General features: G+C 42.0%; 1 protein-coding gene and 1 long non-coding RNA gene across 10 annotated transcripts in view; one reads left to right on the top strand and one right to left on the bottom strand.

The window, feature by feature from the left end:
* The window catches only part of RPGRIP1L (RPGRIP1 like), a 43,525-nt gene extending 25,630 nt beyond the window's left edge, over positions 1-17,895 (bottom strand). For 4 of the 9 annotated variants that reach the window (XM_033072038.2, XM_042779735.1, XM_042779736.1 and 1 more), the window contains exons 1-10: positions 17,807-17,895; positions 15,480-15,571; positions 14,570-14,714; positions 13,020-13,318; positions 11,722-11,821; positions 10,172-10,315; positions 7,587-7,692; positions 3,151-3,297; positions 1,978-2,051; positions 1,108-1,119 (exon numbers count right to left, since the gene is read on the bottom strand). In XM_033072038.2, coding sequence (XP_032927929.1) covers positions 1,108-1,119; positions 1,978-2,051; positions 3,151-3,297; positions 7,587-7,692; positions 10,172-10,315; positions 11,722-11,821; positions 13,020-13,318; positions 14,570-14,714; positions 15,480-15,564 — 1,112 coding nt within the window. In that variant the 5' untranslated portion in view covers positions 15,565-15,571; positions 17,807-17,895. Of the gene's footprint in view, positions 1-1,107; positions 1,120-1,977; positions 2,052-3,150; positions 3,298-7,586; positions 7,693-10,171; positions 10,316-11,721; positions 11,822-12,750; positions 12,993-13,019; positions 13,319-14,569; positions 14,715-15,479; positions 15,572-16,644; positions 17,353-17,441; positions 17,784-17,806 lie in introns of those variants that run through there. The other 5 variants (XM_042779733.1, XM_042779734.1, XM_042779730.1 and 2 more) reach the window with 4 other exon arrangements.
* Positions 17,880-18,908, top strand: LOC117002709. The gene is made up of 2 exons (XR_004419351.1): positions 17,880-17,963; positions 18,586-18,908. It is a non-coding gene; the product is annotated as an uncharacterized LOC117002709 (long non-coding RNA).
* Positions 18,909-24,477: the final 5,569 nt, after the last annotated feature.

The following is a 24,477-nucleotide window of genomic DNA, read 5'->3' as shown; positions in this document are numbered from 1 at the left end:
CCTCTACTAAAAAGATTTATTAATTTTCTAGCATCTGTGGACACTTCCTACCCACCACTAGCAACAAGTAAGTTGCAACAGAGTTGCATTGTGAAAATGGGAAATTGAAAAAGCTAGCCATTAAACAGTGGATATAATGAAATTATCCATTTCTCAAATTTCCTTTTACTCTATGTGCTGGTTTTGACGAGGCAGAGGTAATTATTTTTCCTAGTGTTTGGTATGGGGCTGTGTTTTGGATTTGTGCTGAATAACAGTGATAATACAGAGACATTTTTTGTTACTGCTTGAGCAGGGCCTTCTCAGGTTTTCACGCTGCTATCCTGGGCAGAGGGATGGGGGGTGTAGGAAACTTAAAGGCAACACAGCTAGGAGAACAGATCAAAGGAATATTTTTTAGTACATAAAGTAAGATGAAGGAGGAGAAAGGGAGGACATTTGGAGTGATGGTGCTTGTCCTCCCAAGTCAGTCTTATGTGTGATGGGGCCCTGAATGTGTGGAACATTTGCCTGCCCCTGGAAAGCCAGGAATTAATTTCTTGGTTTGCTTTCTCTGTGTGCATGGCTTTTGCTTTTCCAATGAAACTATCTTTATCTCACTGCACAGTTTTTCTAGCTTTTACTCTTTCAGTTCTCTCCCCAGTCTGCTGGTGGAGGAGTGACCTAGGGCTGCAAAACGCTTGAGGGCTGGCTGGGGTTAAACACAACATGTAATGATAAAATGTGAATCAACATTTAAAAATGGGACTATATGAAAAGACATATCATTTTAGATTAAAAAATAGCCATACTGTAGGTCACTGCATAGTAACAGAAGCACATTTAAATTTTTTTAGTTAAATGTCTTCTTAAATTCTCTATTACTTAAGTAGAACAGAAATATTATATGTTGATTTTTAGTGTTACTTTTTTGCATAATGATAAAAGAGAAAAAGAAATCACAATCAAAAATATTTATAACATAATAAAATTTTGGAGAAATCTACAACAATGAACTTAAGTGACAGACAACTGATGAACTTCCCCTAAACAAACCTCTTGAGTATTGTGATTACACAACTGTTACATTTTATAAGTAAAAAACTGTTTTAAGTTATTTGTACTCACCATTTTTCACTTCTAGAAGTTTTAATTTCACCACAAACAATAGAAGAAGTATAAGAAATATTGTAAGAATACTATAAACAAAATTTGGTATCACTCACATTATCTTTAATCATTGATATTTTTTGACAGACAGACATCACACTTTAAGATACTAAATAATTTCAATACAAAAAAGGATGTCAAGCATTTAACCTACTTTCTGAGGCAATTATTAAGACGTGTCATTATCTAACCTTCTTTAGTGCAAAAAATCAATTTCACAATAAAGGAAAAGCTCATTTAAAGGTCAATTTTTCTCTCATATGCTTGTGGCAGTTGGCTAGAATTACTTCTCTTCTGTATCACTAGAAATTGAACTATAGCTATTACAAAAGAAACAAACCACACCTCAAAAATAATTAGTGGAAAGGCTGTCAAATATCAGACTTTATATAGGTTCACTGTGAACTGCTGGAAGAACTTAAGACAAAAATCCAAACACCCCTTTGTTTAAAAAAAACCCAAAAACCAAAATAAACTCAAATTATATCTATCTGGATACATTCAACATTAACCCTAAAGAAAATAATGAGAAATTCAAGTAAGAGCTTCCTTCGTTTATGTTCAAATTAAAGTGACTCCTACTTATTTTTAATTACATTTTAAAAGTAGTAACCTACAGTTTCAAGAGCATTAGAAAAACAGGACAGATAAAATACAGGCAGAGTACCATGACTGTTTCCATATACACTTACTGTTATGATAAATTGGAGTATGAAGCTATTTACACATGTGCACATACACTCAGTATGCACATTCCAGCACGTATTGTATGAAGACTTATTCAACAGACAGGAACCTAATTTTTTATGTACAGAAACCATAATTTACCTATTATGCAGCTTATCATAGTTTTCCTTCAAGAGTTCATTCTCTTTTTCTAGATCATTTATTCTTTCCTGTAACTAAAATGAAGAAAGAAGTTTCATGCGATGCACAGCACAAAAGGAAATTACTATGAATGTGTGAGGAGACAAATAGTTAATTATTTGTAGGCATTGTCAAGCTATTATTGCTTCTTTTTATACAAAATCAGAATCACAGAATATTCCGAGTTGAAAGGGACCGACAAGGATCAATTCCAACTTTTAAGTGAATGACCCATTTGGGGATGAAACCCACAACCTTGGCAGTATTATCACCCTGCTGTAACCGACAGAGCCAATCTCAGGGTACACATGCAAAATAATACAAAAATCTAAAAGTCTAAGTATATTACTGACATTATAAACAACATATCCTTGTTTTCAAAATATTCACTAATGCAAGGCATAACTTTAAAGCTATGAGATACCAAGAAGATATCTACATGCATGACAAGAGTTTAAATGTTTGGAAGAAGTACCTATGAGATAATCTTGGTAAACTTGGTTCATGCAATATACATATAAAATAGGTAAACCGGGTGGTAAAACTAAATTTACTACAAAATGTAACAGAAAAACAAATAAGCTTTCAGACTCTTACTCCTCATACATTGAAGAGAATGAGGGACAAGCCACCTGACTTTTAGCCCTAAGTGTGGATAACATTAGTCTCAGAGCCACTAGACAAAGAAACAGAAGTAACTGATTTGAACTGCTAAATCAGATACAACATTGTACTGTACTGGAATTAAATCAGGTGGAAAGAATACTCAAAAACTATTATCGATAAATCAAGTATGATTTTATTTCACTTAACAAACCACTGGGTCAGTATCAGAATTGACATGAAATCCCATGCTTTAACCTCAAATATTGTCCAAACACTGGAGCAGTGACTATGGGGCACAGGGATCAGGTGTGGTTGCTACTCTATCAAAAGCAAGCAGCAGTCACTGTTTTTTCTTCTTAATGGGATAAAAGTATATATATCACTAGTATATGTATCACTAGCTCAGTCTTCTAAATGTGTTTGAAACATCTGTTCACATTTCCACAATTAAAAGGTATCCCATGATTAACTCTTCCCTTATCTGTATGTACCTCCAGCAGATTCAAGATCTCTTGAACACAATCTCACCTCTTCTGTCCTTCTATTTGAAATAGTCACCGACTGCAATTCTTTTTGAAGATGGAAACACTTCAACCGCTCCTCTTTAAGCTGAATATTCAGTTCATCACCTTTTGCTAATAAAGCATCATGGTTGGTCTTCAAGTTCTTTAGGTTCTGTAAAAAGGAAGGAAGGAATATCAAAATCAGACCTAGCAGAATGTTCCCATACCATGTATTTCTACAGGGGGCTCTCAAGGCACCATTGAGTAGATGTTCTCAAGGTGACCAGGAGGACACAGTCTTGAACTAAGTAGCTGAAAGTACAGTAATTTCATGAGTATAAGGTGCACTTCTGGGTGTTGGCAAATTTCCGAACTTTGACCATATGTAAGGCGCACCGGTGTATAAGGTGCACTTTTTTTTTGCAGCGAGGATCTGCATGCAACAAAGTAATGAATTACTAACAGAATGGCATGATTGCAGGGTTTACTGGCCTCGGCCCTGCGAGGGGTGGCCGCCGGGGACTGGCCCCACTGCCCCACTACCGCTGGAGCCGGGCAGGCTCAGCTCGGGGCTGCTGTGGGCTCGCACTTCCGGGTTGGCAAATTTCTGAACTTTGTTCATATATAAGGCGCTCCGGGGTATGAGGCGCACTTCCAGTTTGGACCAAAATTTTAGTCAAAAGGGTGCACCTTATACGCTTAAAATTACTGTAACTTTCACTTCCCATGGCCAGCAGAAGATGACCTGGCTGGCCTCTGACATTAAACCCTCAGTTCACCCATTATGAAAATGACAAAGAAATAAATCTCCAAAACAATTAAAAGATTTTGCTGTGGTTACAGTGGTTGGACATGCTAACCAAAAATCACTGCAGCAACAAGCAAAAATCAGTGTTGTCCACATCTATGCTAATCATAGAGCTTGCCAAAGCTCTTTTAACACTTACATTTATATATACATTTAAACACACACATACAAATCCTTATGCTTATAGATATACATATATACACAACTGTAGACACATAATTCTTTTGCAACCCTCATGCATTCAGCTCTATTTCCCAGCTGCTAGAGGAACTTAAACAAGGGACTTTTGATTTCCTTTATATTTTCATTTACTTTGATGGATTATAGTAAGGCACATTTAAGCAATTTTAAAATTAAATGGAGGATGCTGATAGAGCCTTTATTTCCAGAACATTTAGTTACAGTAATTTCACGCACATAAGACACACCCTTTTGACTAAAATTTTGGTCCAAAGCTGGAAGTGCACCTTATACTCTGGAGTGCCTTATGCCTTATGGACAAAGTTCAGAAATTTGCCAACCTGGAAGTGCGAGCTGCGAGTCGAACCACGCAGGGCTGCGGGGCTCGGTGGGGGTGGTGGTGCAGCTCGTGCGGGGCTGCAGGACCCAGCGCGTGTCCTGGTTTGGAGGACAGATGTCTGCTAAGAAAGGCAGGAGCCTTTCTTTGAAATGGAGAATGTAAACCCCCTCCCTCCAAATTATTATAATTTTGAAATTAAAGGGCTCTTGGCCAAGATATGGGACTTAGGAATAACAGTTCTTTACTAGGAAAATTAAGATAGAAATACAGTACTACAAAGAAACAAACCCCAAACACCGACAAAGTGTCTTGGCTTACAATACAGGATGTGATCAAAGCATCTATTCTATCACTATCTGTTGTGACTAGGTGGAGCAGTGATCTTTATCTCTGTGGGAGATACTCTGCTAATGGGCCATCCATTGAAACCAGTAGGGCATTGTTCTTTATCTTTGTACACCCGATGCTTCCTCCAGCGAGTTATCTTCTGCTAATGGCCCATTGAGTCTCACTGTGCGACCGATTAAAATTAATTTATTCCATTGAGAGTTGCTCCAGCCAGGGGAGAGAGCCAAGCCTTTCTGACCTTGATAAAAATTGAAATCGTAAGACATCGAGTAGCCCTTTCTCTACTGGAATCTAGAAAAAAATGAGATTTCTCCACATCACTACTACACTTCTGGAAGGAAACTGCACCTTCTGCAAGACCACTGCTTCAACTAAACCACATCTGTCACTGCAAGAAGACTGCAGCCACTATTTAATCAACTGCTACCAACATCCTGCCTAAGGGGGTGTCGGGTTGTACTCTGACTTTGTCAGAGTTTGGGGTTTGTTCCTTTGTAGTACTGTATTTCTATTTTAATTTCCCTAGTAAAGAACTGTTATTCCTAATTCCCATGTCTTCGCCTGAGAGCCCCTTGATTTCAAAATTATAATAATTTGGAGAGAGGGGGTTTACATTCTCCATTTCAAAGAGAGGCCTTTCTTAGAAGACACCTGTCCTCCAAACTAAGACACAAAGTCAGAGTACAACCTGACACCCCATCATTGTGACACACGTCAGGCAGGGTGTTGGTAGCAGTCCCATGAAATTGTGGCTACAGTCCGCCTGCAGTGACAGATGTGGTTCAGTTGATGCAGTGGTCTTGTAGAAGGGTGCAGCCTCCCTCCGAAGGTTCACCAATGATATGGAAAAAAAGTCCGGTTTTCCTCTGGAGTCCAGGGAAAAGAGGGCAACTTCATGTCCTAGAATTTCAGTTTTTATCTAGGTATGAAAGGCTGGGCTCTGCCCCCTGGCTGGAGCAACTCCCAATGGGATGAAGGAATTTTTTCAGTCACACAGTGGGACTCAATGCGCCATCAGCAGAAGACAGCGCCCTAGAGGAAGGATGGGGGGTGCAAAGATAAAGAACAATGCCCTACTGGCTTCAATGGATGGCCCATTATCTCCCACAGAGATAAGGATCACTGCCCCACCCAGTCACAACAGATGGTGATAGAATAGATACTTTAATCACATCCTGTATTGTAACCCAAGACAGCACAGCTGGCGCGATTGTTACTAATTGGTTACTTTGTTGTGCACGGATGCTTGCTCCAAAAAAAAAAGTGTGCCTTATACTCCAGTGCACCTTATATATGGACAAAGTTTTTTGCTGACACCCGGAAGTGTGCCTTATACTCATGAAATTACTGTAATATTATACTGCCTACATTCCACAATCCTGTAAGTAACCCTCGTTCATTCAAAATTCTAATGTAAATCAAATTCTAATTATGATTGGAGACAAAATAATGGAAAGCCCACACCAGTTTTGTAACACGAAACTGGAAGAGAATTGATGCCAAATACATATGTGAAAATAGTTAACGTTTAATGCTTTTAGACAGAAAGAAGTTAGTTTCATTTTTTCCATACAATATTCCTACAAAGTAATTAAATGGAGAAGCTAAATGTTAATCCTGTAAAAATTGTTTACAAAACACCCATGAAAAATCAGTCACCAACTTGATCTTCAGCCTTTTGTATCTCATTTCTCCGGAAGATAAAAATCACAGAGAATAAACAATATTAGCAGTCAGTCTAAGAAAAAGAAATAGAGTTATTTTTATAGCTCTTTTTATAACTAGTTATTTACAGTTATAAATAGAGAGAATTTAACTCTAAATTCTATAGTCAAACTAGTCCAAATCTAAATTTTAGATTTTAGATTTCTTAAAGAGAAAGAAGACACAAAACCATGTTAAACCGCTCAGTTTGGCAGAGGAGATACAGGAAACACTGAAGAAAGGGAGGGAGGCAAAGCAAAAAAAACCGCAGAAACAAACATGGGCAAGAAAAGGAATCAAAAATCTAATGGCACAATTGTTATTCAGCATGCTAACAATAAGCACACACAAGTAAGAGTTTATAAGGATACTCAAGTGCTTCCAGTTCATAAGTTTGAATACTTTATCAAGCTCTTTGTCAGTCAGGATTCCTACTTACAGGAACTCTCCCATTTCCAAGGTATTATCATACCACCTCTGTTTGCACATGCAGTTAGTTCTTCAAATGCATCAGGAAAAACCAGAAAAGAGCTGTATAATTAATACCTGTATGTAATCTACCATGGAATTGCATGTTCTGATGATATTTTCATAAAATTGCTCTTTTTATAAGGAAAATTTCTACTTAAAAGTAGCCCTCTAAAATAATTTCCATGAACATATGAGCAGAGGTTAAATCCTAATGTCAAAACAGAAGAGCCAAACTGCCCAAACTTCAGCAAAGAGTAATAAAGTGGAGGGGGTTTGGTACCACTTTTGGCAAATAAATACATCTAAGTCAAAGTCCTCTCTCTAAATGATCAGAGATCTCTTTCCATAGCTAGACAACTCAGTTCATTCTTCACAATCTGCTTGGTATGACTTTGCAGATGAAATCACTACGACCTGCTAGACCCTGCTGAAAAAAAGACAGATTAAGACTAAAAATCCCTACTCCATCTGGAGTAGTTTAATGTAATGTAGGATTCATTTTAATGTATTCAGTACTGAGTAAGAATTAAGAACTGTATATAATTTTTCTTCTGTTTAGCATGCTTATGTGATAAGAGTATAGGAATGTTACTGATCAAATTGCAGTTACCTCTTGAAGCTGGAGAAATTTTCCTTCCATTGCTGAAAGAGCATTGGTTCTCTCAGCCAGCTGTTTCCGGACCTTGATCATTTCCACATTGTCCTGAATGTTTAACCTTCAAAATTAAAAAGAAATGTATCATAAGCACATACTTTGAAGAAGATGTAGCGTGTAACACCCAAATTACAGTAATTTCACGACTATAAGGCGTACCGGATTATAAGGTGCACCTCTGGGAGTCAGTAAATTCTGCAACTTTGTACATTATATAAGGCGCACCGGACTATAAGGCACACTTTTTTTTTGAAGATCCGTGCTGCGCGCAACAAAGTAACCAATTAGTAACGGAATCCTGCAATCGTGGAGTTTACTGGCAGGTGCTCAATTTGCAAACATTTTTCACAGATTGGTGTAGCCTTTAAACGCAGCCCCAAGCGTCCTCCCCGTGCGCAGGCCCCGGCATTCCCGCCCACTCCCGGCTGGTGAGGTGGGGCCATGGTTCACCCCTTGGGGTTGCTGCAGTTCAGGGCGGTTCAAGGCCACCACAGCTCGTGGTGGCTCAGGGCCGCCTGCGGCGTGGGGCGGCTCGGGACTACCCATGGCTCGAGGCGGCATGGGACTGCTCGTTCCCTCCCTCCCCGTGCGGTTCCTGCTGGCCGGGGGCTGCCCGTAGCCACCCGGTCCCGCCCACCCCACATGGCTCCTGCTGGCCGGGAACTGCCCGGTCCCGCCCACCGGGAGCTGCCCGCTTCCGCCTACCCCGCGCAGCTCGGCGCTCCTGTGGCGCCGACCCCCCTCGTGGCTCGGCTCACGGCTCGCACTTCCGGGTTGGCTAATTTCACAACTTTGTACATTATATAAGGCGCACTGGACTATAATGCGCACATCCGGGTTCGGACCAAAATTTTAGTCAAAAGGGTGCGCTTTATAGTAGTGAAATTACTGTAATTTGTTCTTATATAATTCACACTGGAGAGTTTAGCTAAATAAACATTCTACTGTTTGACAACAAAGTAACTTCAACCAACACATATACATCTTTGTTTATTTTATAAAACTCTATATGACAGAAAAAGGAAAACAGTCCTACACCTAAAGAGAGTGTTTTCCCTCTCTCCCACCATCCAAAGTATTTGGTCCCTGTAGAATACCATTTTGTGAAGTTTTCACCTAACAAATACTGTAAAGAAAATGTGAGTTAGCAATTTAGACTATAACACCTTAAGTCTGTTATTCAAACAAGTTGTAGTTGTGTCTTAATTACAAGAAAATAATTTAATATCTACGCAGGTATCTTACAGTTCTAACGTTAATTTGAGCCTACTGGTTATTAGAAAGGACATTTAAAGTAATTCAAAATTTTAAAAAGTATCTACTTAGGTGTTTTTCTTACTTCAACTTGGTGCAACTAAACCCCCATTACTTCCACAAGTATGACAGGCGAAGCTAACTGGGATTTTTATTAATATAAATTATGATAAAATCAGAATAAATTTTCAATATCTGAAAAGGCAATTTCTCTTCCAATATTTGTCTACAGTAATTTCACAACTATAAGGTGCACCTTTTTGACCAAATTTTTCCCCTGAACCCAGAAGCGCATCTTATAGTCCAGTGCACCGTATGTAATGGACAAAGTTGTGAAATTTGCCAAACTGGAAGTGTGAGCCGCAATGGGGGGACGGTGCCGCGGGAGCGCCGAGTCGTGAGGGGGGGGGTTGGTAGCGGGCAGCCACGGCTGCCAGGAGTTGTGTGCGGAGGGAGGGAGCTGCCGCCGGCCCCAGCCTGGGCCCGGGTGGAACAAGAAGCCGCGCGGTGCCACTCCGGGCGCGGGGGTGGGGGGAACGAGAAGCTGGGTGGTGCTGGCCCCGGCCCAGACGCGGAAGAAACGAGAAGCCGGGTGGCCCTACCCCGGGAGTGGGAGGAATGAGAAGCGTGAGCCCACAATAGCCCCGAGCAGAGCCCGAGTGGTGGTAGCATCAGAGCAGCGGTGGCGCGGCCTGGGTGGCTGGGGGAAAGCGCCGCGGCCAGGGTGGCCGCGGGAAAGCGGCGGCAGCGCAGCCCCTGCGGCCCCAGCAAAGCGGCGGTGGCGCAGCCCCTGCGGCCGCAGGAAAGCGGCAACAAGCGGCGTAGCTGCGGGAAAGTGGGGAGAAGCGGCGCAGTCGCGGTAAGTGGGGAGAAGTGGCAGCACCGCCGTCAGCTGCGGGGAAGCGGTGACAAGCGGTGCAGCCGTGGGGAAGTGGCGACAAGCGGCGCGGCCGCCGCCGCCACAGAAAAGTGGCGAGAATCGCCGCCGGCCGGGGGCAAGTCGGGACGCAGCACGGCCGCATGGTGGGAGCTGGGAGCTGTGTGGTAATTACAACTTTTTTGTTTATTTATGAAAAAACATCATAACACAGTATTGTAACCACCTCCTTGCTTAGAATTATCCATGTTAGATGGTAAAACATTTTATGACTTGGCTTCACCAAGTGACAAAAATTAATAAGACGCATACTTCTTTACAGAAGTAGTAACTTACACAGCTACCTACAAACATTATGACATAGCTCTTCCAACGCTTCCACAATGGAGATTTTAATTCTGCACAATACCTTTGGCTTGCTGTATCCTGTTCTTTCAGCTGTAGGGTGGATTCTTCAATTTCCTTTTCCTTCCTTCTTAGCTGACTTCCAAGAATCTCTCTGGCATGGTATAGTTCCTCAATTTGTTTCCTCTGGGACTCAATGACAGTCTCCCTGCAAGTAGAAGCATCCTACATTCCAAAACCAGTACTTTTTCAAACGAAGAGAAAAAGAGTACTCAAGTAAGCCAAACTTTTAAGTGTTAGGCAAAATCTGCATTTCCTATCAACATACATCATATAAGAGGCTAACGAGTTTAAACTGCTATGAAAGTATGACACAAACTCTCAAATTAAATGCTTCTGTGGACTAAATAACATTTAGCAGAACCTCACTAAAACACTGTTCATAGTTTCTTATATGCTGTGTTAGAAGTATCCTCCTTCTAATCCATTAGAACCAATGGTTTCTCAAAAGCAAAACACCATTACACCATTAGCCATCACTACATTAGATCTTCAACAGATGGTGCACTGAAAGTAATTTTTAAGCTTTTAGTCTGAAATGGGAAAAATCTAAACAGCCTCCCACCGAAAAAAAAAAAAAACAACAAAAAAAACCACAACAACAACAAAACCCAATAAAATCAAAATATGTGTTTCAAGCAGTGGAATTTATCCAGTAAATGTGAATTAAAAAGCAATTTATAGGACTATTTCTGTACAATTGTTTCCTATGATTCCATTTAATCTTTGTGTTTATAAATTTTCAAGCACAAAAGCAATGACTGCATATTAATCCATATATTTCTAAACCTAGCTTGCCCATTATTTGGAAATCAAGCATTTACAGAGAATGTAATCAATAATCTGACTTAAGTAAATCACTATGGAAATAAACACCTTTCAGAATACACAAGTTTTAAACACACAATTCAAAGAAGAATATTCTAATCAGACCTCAATATCTTTAAACCAGATGTTAACTATGTTTTCTATGTAATACCTCTCTATTCTCATGCAATCTCTACATTAAGGATGTTGTAAGGGTTTCCTAGGCTTCAAATTTAGTTAAAATGAGGAGTTGGATTACAAACCACACTTCAAAATGCAAAAATTAATCAGAATAATTTTACATAACTATCCCAATGCTTTTTGCACTTATCCATAAAATCTGTCTGCCTCTAGAAATGAAACTTAAATGCATCACTTGCATGGTGGTGCACATTTTAGGACTTACATTGGTAAAAATTTTGCAGCTAAGGTTCTTTTGCCTTTTGTCAGCTTTGACCGGTAACAAAAAATGCAAGCATTGCATCCTAACAAAGAGATCCTCACTGCTGGAGACCAGTTTTAACTTGCAGCCAAATTCCTATGTACCTACATTTTGCATTCTAAACCCCAGATTCTCTGCTTTCTTTATCATAAAACATTTCTGTATTGTTACCAGTATTATTGTTGTCAGAACCAACCATTTTATTTTCTGAAGTGAAAACTTCTTAAAATAGATACTTTTTTCTTTCAAGAAAACAGTGAGTTCTAAGAATTACGACCAAAAAATAAGTAATATGAAAATCATACAAATTTCTGATTTCAGCCCTTGAATCCTCAAGCAGACTCGGTCCATATTTGGAGAGCATGAGGTCAGATGATCTCACTTCTAAACTCTGAAATCTCATTCCTGAAAACCGAAAAAAAAGATTAATTTTGGACTTCCTGAATGAAAAAGCTTTTAACAAACCAACAATCTTTATATAGAACAAACAATTGCGACTTCTATACAGATGTCATAAAAAGTATTTTTACATCAAAATCACATGGAAAGAAATAATCATAGTATGCACAACACAAGCTGCTGTAAAATCTGAAGGATGGGCGATGCAGAAGAGTGTTCAAGTGAACTGTTAAAAACATGTCCTGAAAGTTTTTTAGAAGACTGCTTTCAAAGACAGAGAACAGAGATCGTATCTTAAAAAAAGACAAAAATATCAATATTATTAGAGAGGAACATAGACTTGTAATCATTTTTTCTCAGTATTTTCTTTGCAAAATCCCAAGTGTCATTCACCCAGACATGCACCTGTTAGGACCATATTTTAGTAGCAGTGCAGGTGATTTCCTTGTGCTGTGCAGAAGCATCCTAAGCCCATGGTGAAGAAGAGAAGTGAGAAATTAATCAAGGAAGAAACGTTACTTTAGGAGCAAATGCAATGGTTTCTCCACATTTTTCTCCTACCCTTACCAAGAAGAAACTAACCAAGTTTTGAGGTGGGACCAGACACATTTCATTTCAAAAACAGCATTAACACAGCCATCCCTCAGTCTCCAGAACCACATCATGTGGGTACAATGATACCAGCAGTCTCCCCAAATGCCTGAAAAAAACTTAACTACTTTGCTGCTTTAACTTGAACTATTTTGACTTTTGATCTTTCAGAGTATTTTAAGGTACTGGTAGTTGTGATACATATGTGTGTGTGTATGCATATGTGTGTATGTATATATATGCCCTGAATATATATTTGTTTTTGTTTACTTTTGTCCAAATCAAGGAATTTCTTAGATGGTTGCACTCGATAAAGAAAGCAAGTATTTACAGAACATTCATACCTGATTAGGACTTTTGGATGAACTTTCCATGGTATTTTTAAATCAGCCAAACAAAAAGCAAATACAGGAAGCTATAATTATTATTTATAGTTTTCTTGTCTCTTAATACCTTAGAGACAGCTGAAATATCCTTAATTTTTCCAGGTATTTCATTTTTCGATAATTGCTCTGCATATTTTCTGATCTGCACTAAAAATGTTTTGAAGTTCAGACTCATGGTTTCAAGAACAATCAAAGAGTTTGCTGTTTTTAATAAATGTGAATTATACCCTTCTTGGTGTGCTCTGGCATGCCAGCAGCCTCACTCTCTTTTTTGAGACCAGTGTTCACACGAGATTGAATGGAGCTGTACAGACAAGGCCTATGGCCTTGAATCTGGAGTTGCTGCTTAGTTGAAATGAGTTTGTTGTGGAGGCTCTCATTTTGTTTCTCAAGCTCACGAACTCTTTCTCGCAAATGCTCAATCATGTCTTCCATCTCCAGAGCTTGACCCAGCCGCTTGGGTCCATAGCCAGCCTGGTCACATTTTCTTTTATCATTCACAAGCCGCATTAATTTCGTAGTCATTCTGGGGAAAACAATCAAAAATACGAAAAATAATGTGAAAAGTCAGCATAAACAGTATTCTATTGAAAGGAACTTAACCACTGTGAAGACTTCAGCATAGAACCTCGACAGTAAACTTCCGAGTTTTGATACAATATTGTTGCCTGTGACAAATTCCTTGAAAATAACAGTAACCACTGAGCAGCGATCTGCTTTATAGCACTGACAAATAACAGTTTCCTAAGGTTTATCATTTAAGGTTAGTAAAGGAGGGACATATTTATGTTGCATGTTATTTTACCTAAGTGGACTATGAGTACACCCACCTGGTATAAGTGGATGATGAGTGGTATTTCCTGTGCACAGAAATATAGGAACTGCCATTTGAAATAATGAAACAATTAATTCGATCTACAATCTTGTATTTGACAACAGCCTAACACAAAAGTCTGAAATTATGTAATGCTGGTCAACTGGACCGTGGCTCACTGAATACTGAGTCAAAAGAAAATAATGTTTTGGGTTTTAAAGTATTAAATAGTCAATATTTTCAGCTACCCTTTGATAAATTCATTAACTCCTTACCAGAAACTGGCTTACATGCAGAAAGACTTTGTTAACAAATAGCACAATGCAAACACAGAGTCACAGCGTTCGGCCCTCCTGCAGTATCGTAATACTATGAACAGCTCTTCACAGTCCAGACTGCTTTGCTGCCACACTAAGTCCTGGCAAAGATTAGTGCACAAATCTTAGCATACTAAGTTTAATAATCACCCTAAAGTTGCTTGTGTATTAGTGGGCAAACTGGGTACTGTGATCACCATGCTATTTGGGACTTCTTCACTGAAGTTATCTATTACACTGAATAAAGGAGCGATGACTATAAAGACATTTTAGTGCTAATTCACCAATAAAAAGCTAGATGTTATTTAACTTCTTGAAAGACAGACTGGGACCAAAACAGGGGCAGAATCACTCTGCATAAATAATTTTGATTCTACAGTCTGCTCTCCAACTACCAGAACACTCTGTCAGAACACCCGGGAATCCAAGGTATCACCTCTGATGTAGCAGACAGCAGCGTACCTCTGTACATGGAGATCTAACAGGCGTTACTGCAAAAATCATCTCACAAACTCAGAGACAAATAGAAATCAATATGAAAACCACATCCAGTGAGTGATTTTTGCTACTGCATTAAAAAGTGGTCTGAGAGAAATCAGTCTGATTTTTAATTTGTTGATGATACTTTAAAGGGACAAAAACGTACCTTTTAATTTTCTCCTCTTGCTTATTTGCATGCTGTTTGAGTAGGATGTGGTCATCGCGTAGATGAAGAAATCTGTCTTCCAGCTCTTCTCGACTGATTCGTGATATGACTTCTTGAGCTTTTACATTCTGTATAGATGATGACTCTACCCAAATCAAGGCAATTTTAAATTACCTTCAACACATTCAACAACATATAATTCAAAGTCAAACTCGCTTTGAAATTTTGAAAAAAAATTAACAAAAATTTTCAAATAATATGGTATTTTACACTTGTTTCAGTCTATTGATTAATTTCCTAAGACTTACTGGCAGGCTAATCACTTCCTTTTTCCTTTCTCATAGAGACTAAAAAAAAAAAATGTAGCTCAAATGATTCAGCAAACTGATTACCTACCAGGCAATGTCAAGATAATTTAGCAAGCAACCAGGAATAGTCAAACATACTAATTAAAAAATAGGATTACCACTGAGATACTTTCTAATCTGTTTCAAAGTGAACATACTCTCTTGAAGTTTGAAAGAATTAACTCACAGTTGTGAAAATGAACTCAAATAAAAGACTAAGCCCAGCAGTTCCATTCTAATAGCATCTGAGTAACACATAAGAATTGCACAGTACTTTTGGTTCCCATTTTGTTAAACGGATCTGACTTTGTCCTCAATTCAGCAAAAAACCATTCTCTTTCCTTCAGGAAGAATGAATCTTATAGCTTGATGAGCTTTCCAGTTTTTAGCATCTTACAGCAACTTCTCTCTCATAACAATCTACTTGAACATGGAATGAGTAACAGTACCTTTCAAAATTTAACTGTGATTTTGAACTTTATTTTGTGAAACATTTTTAGAAAGAAGCTAAGGAAGCCACTGATCGAAGTCTGTAATTGCAATAAACTGCATCTGGTACAAACCTTGTAATCCTTCAATTCCAGCTGGAGTTAGGACTGTATCTCTCATAGCCAGGTTCCCCACAGTTTCATCAGCTGAAACAGGCATGGCTTATCTAGGAATAATAACATTCAAATGCTTCTCCATCTGCAATTTAAACTGTGAGATTAGAATGAACTACAAAACATCATATAAAATGATGGCTAAAGTAATGACAGATTCACTGAAATAACAGACTTGTGCATCACTGTAAATGCTCCTATCTTGACTGAATTCCTCAGAGGACAATCAAAATCCTCAAATTTAACATCATGCCGTTTTTAATCAATGCACAAAATATAGTTTATTTGGTTATGCAGTAGCTCCAATTGTATTTAATATAAGCAGAATGTATTAGCTTTCAAAGTTCTAGTTCTATTGTCTTCAGCAATCTTTGGCTAAGGCCATATTTCCAAGTGGATGTGGGAGGAGGACCTAAGGGGTTTCTTCTAGGTTATTTGTTTGTTTGTTTGCTGTGTTTCAGATGGGGGTTTTTAGTTTTTTGGTGAGATTTTTTTGTTGTTTTTGTTGTTGTTTGTTTGGTTGGTTGGTTTTTATTGTTCATTTTAAGTCAGGTCAAAGCTTAAGACATCAACTGGTAGGTGAGTAATGCCATCTTCCACATTCTGAATGGGACTCTGAAACAAGATGCTGGGGGTTATGGAGTCATTTCAGTGTTACCTGCCAATCTTTTAATCTTCTTTCAATCATTGCCCCAAGATCAATTGCTTTTTAAAATAGAGCCGCTCCTATGAATGATACTCATAAATCTAAACACATTTCTTTTTTGAGACAACAAAAAGTTCAGCTACATGACGAAGTGAGATTAGGAAAGCATGAATTAAAGTATTAATCAGTGTAATATATGAAGATACTGCTGTTTCTTTCTTGTTTTCCAGTACAGAAAGCTAAATGTTGGCCAGAGAACTAAGGAGTGCTGAAACAACGTGAAAAGGAGGCACATGAAGTCCTTAGGATGGCCTTTTCCCCCTACATTGTTACACCTTTCAGGTGATAGAAATTGATTCACTTCCTTAGTGAATCAAAAAATAGCTAGTAATCCATTGGCATATTAACAGTGACTTTAAAAAGACTTGCATCAGAAGACAGAAGTGACATAGTACAGCCCACAAACATTCCATGAAATACCTCTTAATTTCATCATCAAAACTACTGCTGAAGTGATACCAGCAAAGCCCTCTATCAAAAACTAGTCTCCTTATGGTTTTGTCCTAAAGGAACAAAAAGGATTAATGGAAATTCAGTTTCCAACAAGTCAGTCTCACTTTCAATCTTTTGTTTTTTCATCACTAAAATTTACAATAAAATAACAATTGATACCTAAAGCCAGATGCTATGCTGAACTTTAAAAATTTAAATCAGATTTTATCTCCAAGAAAAGTTACCATACAGTCACTTCAGCACTTTTGTTAATCAAAAATAAGAGAAAAGAACTTCACATACAAAGAGAGGAAAATTTTCCATATCTCTAGAATTTGCTTATAAAAACTTCCAGTTAGGTATAAGCAAGAATCTTAAAGTTACTGGAGTTCAAGAAATTTTAATTTTCATATATCACTACTTAATGTCTCTATCACCATCTGACAAATTACAAAACACTGCATATGACTGCTGTGTTATGCAACACCAGCCTGCAATGAGATAAATACTAAAAACTAGAGAATCAAACCTTATGCTTTAGGTCCCAATTTTTATATAACTCACAGAAGCAAACTGTTGCCCCAGTATCATTCCAAAGCAGCAAAACTAAAGATGGATTACTTAAATATTCAGAAGTACTCAGTCAGTGGGGGTAGGAAGCACTTCTAGGGAAGGGGGTTCTACGGAAATCTTAAAAATTACATTTAATTGTTTCAATGTGGATTTAGAAGTTCATGAGTCTTGTACATGGCCAAAATGATGCTTCTCTTGCTATTTTCCCATACCCGAGCAGAGAAACACGCCTCCCGCTTGAACTCAGCGGCCCACTCCCGTTTTTTACGTGCAATACCGATACTGCAACCGAAAAGGCCTCTCGGGCCGCTCTGGGTAAAGGGGTGAGGCACCGCCTTTCCCACGGGCATCGAGCTGCGCTCGACCAGCCTCACGGGTCTGACGTTATCTCTTCAGGAACTCCGCCGCAGGCCGGTTCCCCGGCTGGGGATAGCCCGCTACAAGAAGCAGCGGTGCCACATCCCGCTGAGCAGCTCCGGGCACACGGGCTCCCCGCGTCGCTCTCGGAGGAGGAGCAGCCCCTCCCACTCACCGCCCCGCCGGCCCGGCGCGATTCCCCACACCCCGCTGCACCTACCTCGGGACAAACGGCTCCGTCCGCTTCCGGGAACGCGGGCCCCGCTGCCTGCTGGGAGTTGGAGTTCGGGGTGAGGCTGAGAGCCCTCGGGACACCTTGGCTTCTGCCGCCACAATGCTTGGGGAGCAAATCAGGAGAGCGGCAGCGAGAACTGAAGGTACTGCTTTAAAATATTTAATATGAAAAATCAAAGTATGTAAAATCAAGTTTTCTTGATTGCTTCTCTTGATGGCTGTTGTACCTCTGCTGTGTTTGTTTACCAAACAGCACTCCGAAAAAGCAGTAAGTGACTCCTTTGAAAGTAATTTTAGTGATATTAATGAAAGGAAGGCTAATTCTATAAAAATATTAGAGAAAGCTTTCTAAGATTGCGATCAGTTACACCTGTACAGGGTGTGCTGGGTTTCACATTGCTACTGATTTACTAATCAACATTTAAAGTGTTTCACTGTTGGGGCAGGTGTTGGAAGGAAAAGGTTAGAAACCTTTTAATAGTCTGGTGATGACAAAGTTCTTCCTAGAATTGTTTTCCCTCAAAGACCAACTTGGTCCCTGAGAGATCCTAAAATTATTCAGTGTGGAAATTTTAGATATTTGTGTTTGCTTTAGGTTGTTTTCTCTCTGCTGAGAGAAGTAGAATCTGCTTAAAGGAGGTAACAGCATAATATAGAATGTAAGGAAAAGATTAGCATTTAGTATAGCTAACTAACTGTGTGCTTTCAAAGAAAATACATCTTCTTACAAGTTTCATTTCTGATGTGTATACTTGTGTTTTACAGTTATCTCAAAATTCCCGGATACAGAACAACTATTTTCAGTTTTGATACAGATTCCAGAGCAGGGTACAGTATGTCACAAAATACACACTGGAGAATCAATTATTTGTCTATAATATGTAATATATAAATGTGATGTCTATAATTCATCTTAGTCGATGCAAATGTACTTTGGAAAATGTAACCAGAATTATTTGCCACTATAAGTAGCCATAAAAAGACATTGCTGTTTCACTGTACAAAGCCAGGTGTGAAATGGAATAAGCTATTGCAAGGTGAGTTGGGTGAATACTGCTTCATATCCTTTGAAAATAAATTGCAAAGCACATCAGAATTAGTTTCCACAGCAGCAAAGCACTTTCACAGAAATTGATATTATTACTTTATTAGTTCAGCAGCACTAAATCAAAGGAGGAAAGGTAAAAGAATATGCTTGCAGCTTATTGTTCCTGGCTAGTGGAAACATGCATTTCCTTTACTAAAAGTCTGAATGTTTACCACTTGCAATGTCAGCCTTGTCCCAGGAGAAAATACAATGTTTTCATGAAATCCTCTGCTCTTTCAGTGAACTTTGGTGATAGTAGCTCACAGGTAACTAGCACCCCGCACTACAGATTCACAAGTCATCAAATTTCCCCTTAGCAAATGACAAAAAAAAAAATCTGTTCTTGTAAACAAGAATTAGTGTCAGCAGTTTTACAGCTTAAAATACCGTAAGATAAAGCCCAGAATGTGTGCTAGTAATTAGCCAGACTGAAGGCTGAATGGGCTGACACCCATTCTCAGAAACCATGCACTAGCATGAACTCTATTGCAAGGAAACAAAACCAGGCCAGTGAGACAAGCTGTGCAACATTTTCCCTGTACTAGATTAGCCCCTACTACTCCACAGTGCTTACATGTATTGACCTCCAACTTGCTTCCATCTACTGGAATTGGATTTATGTAATCCCAGTAATATTCATAAAACCAGAAATACTCAGAGGAGTTTGTCCTGTTAGCCATGTCAGTGGTACCTTTTAAGCTAGCTCAGAACTCTGACCCACTGCTTCACTTCATTGTACTTCAGCGGCTTCATAAACAGAATTGCACAGTTGGTGCCTGTGCCAATCACTCTGGGGTCCTGCAGCTCAATGACTGTCTTGGGACTGAAAACATCTAGTGGCAATGAGTATTAATGTATGGTAGAGATGTAAGAGCAGTCCTGAAAATGCAGTCCTTGCTTCTGGCTGGACACTCAAGTTATTCCTCAGCATGTTTTAAACTGAGATGGGTGTCCTGTAACCTAGGGACAGGGTGGACAAGTGCCAGCTGGGTCACAAACCCTTCTCTCAGAGCAGCGCACTGTTCCTGGGCACTCCTGAGCACAGCTGGGCTGAAAAACATTCCTGAATGTATTTGGACGGGAAGGACTGGGGTCTGAAGGGGCCACACCAGGAGTGGTTGAGGGCACTTGGCCTGTTCAGCCCAGAGGAGGTTGAGGTCAGAGCTCATCGGGGCTGCAGCTTCTCCCAAGAGGAAACTCTGGTCTCCACTCCCTGGGACAGGGACAGGACTCAGGGATCGGCTGGAGCTGTGTCTAGAGGGGTTTATGTTGGATACCAGGGAAAGGTTCTAACTCCAGAGGGTACCCAGGCTCCCCAGGGAACGGGCACGACCCCACAGAGCGCCAGGAGTGTTTGGACAGCGCTGCCAGGGCGGGATCGTCGTGGTGTATGTGCAGGTTGAGGGGTTGGACCGGATGGCCCTTGTGGGGCCCGCCAGCTCAGGACGAATGAGGTGTGACCTGATAAAATGCTTCATACATAAAGGTGTGTTGGGGGAGTTTTAGAAATTTTTCCCATTATTATGTAAAGCTGCCCGGGGGGGCTCCCCTTTGGCTGTGAAGTGCTCAAGACAAAAGGAATAGCTGGGCTGGCCCGATTTGCTCGATTGCGGAGGGGGGTTTGAGGGGTGGGGGTGGGTGGTGGAGTGCTGCTTTGTCCTTCCGGGGGTGGGGGGACACTCGCGGTCTCACCAGCCCGAACTGGGGGAGAGAGGTTGTTTTTCTCCATGGTGGGACCAGGCCCCTGCACTCCCGACTGCTAAGGCTTCCTCCTTCTGAGAACAGCGCGGAAAATCGGGACGCCCACGGTGAGCAAGTTCTTTCCTCACCCTTCTCCCACCTGGGACGGTGCTACCGCCTCGCTCCCCTGCTCCTGCAGCAGCCACGACTGAGAGGCTGCCCTGCCCTGCTCCGTCGGGACTGTGCAGAGGAGGAGGGCATCTGTGACTGGAAAAAAGGACTGAGACTGAGTTTTGTTCTTTTCTGTCACTGTTTTTTTACCTCATAGCTGATGTTGTTTTTGTTTGTCTTGTAGATATATTTGTAAAGAACTGTTATTCCGAACCCATACCTTTTGCCGGAATTTCCAAATTATAGTAGACTGGGAGGGAGGGGATTTTCACTATCCATTCTTTTTTGGAAAAAAAAAACTCTTGCCTTTTTCTTTTCCTGGCAATACTGTCCCTTTAAACCAGGACAGATCTTGGTGCCCAATGTGGGGCAGAGGTTAAGGAATAACAGTTCTTCAGTTGCCTAAGATTGTCTTTTTGTGTGCTAGCAACATGTGGTCCAGTTTAATCTGGTTTGGGCTGCACGTGTTCACACATGTATCTCTCCCATTTGCAAACCCTTACAGTCAGGACAGGACCAGAGGTGAAGAATGTGCTTTATTCTGCAGTCGGGAACCATGGACTGTCCTGGAGCCTTTGGCAGAAGGTGCCTGGGGAGACTCGAGGCTGACCTCTGGGATTCTGGAGCCGAAGCTACAGAGGGTCTGAAGCCAATTACACTCCCACAGAGAAGGAGATCTTGGCTGCCTGTGAAGGAGTCCGAGCTGCCTCAGAGGTCACCGGCACGGAAGCACAACTCTCCTGACACCCCGACTGCCAGTGCTGGGGTGGATGTTCAAAGCAAAGGTTCCCTCTACCCACCACGCCACCGACGCCACGTGGAGCAAGTGGATTGCCCTCATCATGCAACACGCCCGCATCGGAAACCCGAATCGCCCTGGGATTTTGGAGATAATTACGAACTGGCCAGAAGGTGAAAACTTTGGTCTCGCCGATGACGAGGAGCAAGAACAAGTGAGCCGGGCTGAGGAAGCCCCACCGTATAACCAACTGCCAGCAGATGAAACACTCTACGCTCTTTTCACCGACAGCTTCTGCTGCATCGTGGGGATGAACCAGAAGTGGAAAGCAGCCGTATGGAGCCCTACATGACAGGTTGCACAAGCCACAGAAGGAGAAGGTGGATCAAGTCAACTTGCTGAACTCAAAGCTGTTCAGCTGGTCCTGGACATTGCTGAAAGAGAGAAGTGGCCAAAGCTCTACCTTTATACTGACTCATGGATGGTAGCCAATGCTCTGTGGGGTTGGCTGGAAAGGTGGAAAAAGGCAAACTGGCAACGTAGGGGAAAACCAGTCTGGGCTGCTGATGAGTGAAAAGATATTGCCACCCGGGTAGAGAAGCTACCTGTGAAAGTTCGTCATGTGGATGCCCATGTCCCAAAGAGTCGGGCTAATGAGGAACACTGACACAACGAGCAGGTAGATCAGGCCTCAAAGATAGAGGTGTCACGGATAGACTTAGATTGGCAACACAAGGGAGAATTGTTCCTGGCTCGATGGGCCCATGATGCCTCAGGACATCAGGGCAGAGACGCCACGTATAAGTGGGCATGAGACCAAGGGGTGGATCTAACCATGGACAGTATCTCTCAAGTCATCCATGACTGTGAGACGTGCGCTGCCATCAAACAGGCCAAGCGGGTCAAGCCTCTCTGGTATGGTAGCCGTTGGTCCAAATATAAATACGGGGAGGCCTGGCAGATTGACTACATCACACTGCCTCAGACCCGCCAAGGCAAGCGCTACTTACTGACAATGTGGAAGCCACCACCGGATGGTTGGAGACCTACCCTGTGCCTCACGCCACGGCCCGGAACACCATCCTGGGCCTTGAGAAACAGGTCCTTTGGAGGCATGGTACCCCTGAGAGAATTGAGTCAGCCAACGGGACTCATTTCAAGAACAGTCTCATAAACAGCTGGGCTAGGGAACATGGCATTGAGTGGGTGTACCATATCCCCTACCATGCACCAGCGGCTGGGAAAGTCGAACAGTGCAATGGCCTGCTTAAAACCACCTTGAAGGCACTTGGTGGGGGCACTTTCAAGAACTGGGAGAGTAATCTACCAAAGGCCACATGGTTAGTGAATACCCGAGGTTCCATTAACCAAGCAGGTCCTGCCCAATCTGAGCTCTTGGGAACACCAGATGGGGATAAGGTTCCAGTGGTACACATGAGAGGTATGCTAGGGAAAACTGTTTGGGTGAACTCTGCCTCCAGCAAAGACAATCCTGTCCGTGGGGTGGTTTTTGCTCAAGGACCAGGTTGTACCTGGTGGGTGATGCAAAAGGATGGAGAAACCTGATGCATACCCCAAGGAGACCTTGTTCTAGGGTGAACTATCTATGATACCGTGTTTGTGACTGCATGTATGTATATAATTTAAAGGTTCTAATTTGATGTAGTATGTTAGCATGGAAAAAATTTGGGGTGGATAATGTTGGGGGTTGGGGGAGTTTTAGAAATTTTTCCCATTATTATGTTAAGCTGCCCGGGGGGCTCCCCTTTAGCTGTTAAGTGCTCAAGACAAAGGGATGGCTGGACTGGCCTGATTGCTCGATTGCGGAAGGGGGTTTGAGGGGTGGGAGTGGGTGGTGGAGTGCTGCTTTGTCCTTCCGGGGGTGGGGGGACACTCGCGGTCTCACCAGCCCGAACTGGGGGAGAGAGGTTGTTTTTCTCCATGGTGGGACCAGGCCCCTGCACTCCCGACTGCTAAAGCTTCCTGCTTCTGAGAACAGCACTGAGAACTGGGACGCCCACGGTGAGCAAGTTCTTTCCTCACCCTTCTCCCACCTGGGACGGTGCTACCGCCTCGCTCCCCCTGCTCTTGCAGCAGCCGCGACTGAGAGGCTGCCCTGCCCTGCTCCATCAGGACTGTGCGGAGGAGGGCATCTGTGACTAGAAAAAGGGACTGAGACTGACTTTCATTCTGTTCTGTCACTGTTTTTTTTTCTCATAGCTGATGTTGTTTTTGTTTGTCTTGTAGATATATTTGTAAAGAACTGTTACTCCAAACCCATACCTTTTGCCTGAATTTCCAAATTATAGTAAACTCGGAGGGAGGGGATTTTCACTATCCATTTTTTTTGGGAAAAAAAAACTCTTGCCTTTTTCTTTTCCTGGCAATACTGTCCCTTTAAACCAGGACAGGGTCTACTGGAATAAGCACATAATTTGCTTTGGTTCCATGACCTCAAGAGGTCCAAACGCCCCACGGGCGGTGCGGGAGCAGCTCCAGGGCGGGCCTTGGCAGACGGGTGATCCAGGAAAGGCCTCAGGAGCGGTTCTGGGGCGGGCCTTGCCGCGTGGGCGGTCCAGGGCGGTGTCCAGCGTCACTGCTGCTCCCTGGGCGGGTGGGCGGAACACGCTAGAGCCGTGCCCGGAGCACGAGCTCTCACTGTCGCTGCTGGAGCCACGTGGCGTCCGAACTAAACAGCAGCAGCAGTGAGAGCGGCGGGCAGGCGCAGCCCCCATGCCTGCGGTGTTCCTGTGTGCCAGCTGCGGATAGCCTGTGGTCGACACATGGGCGAGCCAGGTGTTCAGTAGCGATGAGACCGCCTGCATCCTGTGGCTGCATCGTGCTGAGCAGCGAGTGCTGGCCCTGCCACCCTGGCGCGTCCCCACGGTCACTGCCGCCATCCCTTCCTCCCTCCCTCCCGCTCAGGTGCAGCCGCAGTGTCACCGTGGACCGGGAGCAGAAGGAATCCAAGCTTCCCGGC

The sequence above is a fragment of the Catharus ustulatus genome, chromosome 14, assembly GCF_009819885.2.
Source record: "Catharus ustulatus isolate bCatUst1 chromosome 14, bCatUst1.pri.v2, whole genome shotgun sequence".
Lineage (NCBI taxonomy): Eukaryota > Metazoa > Chordata > Aves > Passeriformes > Turdidae > Catharus > Catharus ustulatus.
The sequence above is the reverse complement of the archived record's forward strand: the minus strand, read 5'-3'. Positions and strand labels throughout refer to the sequence as shown.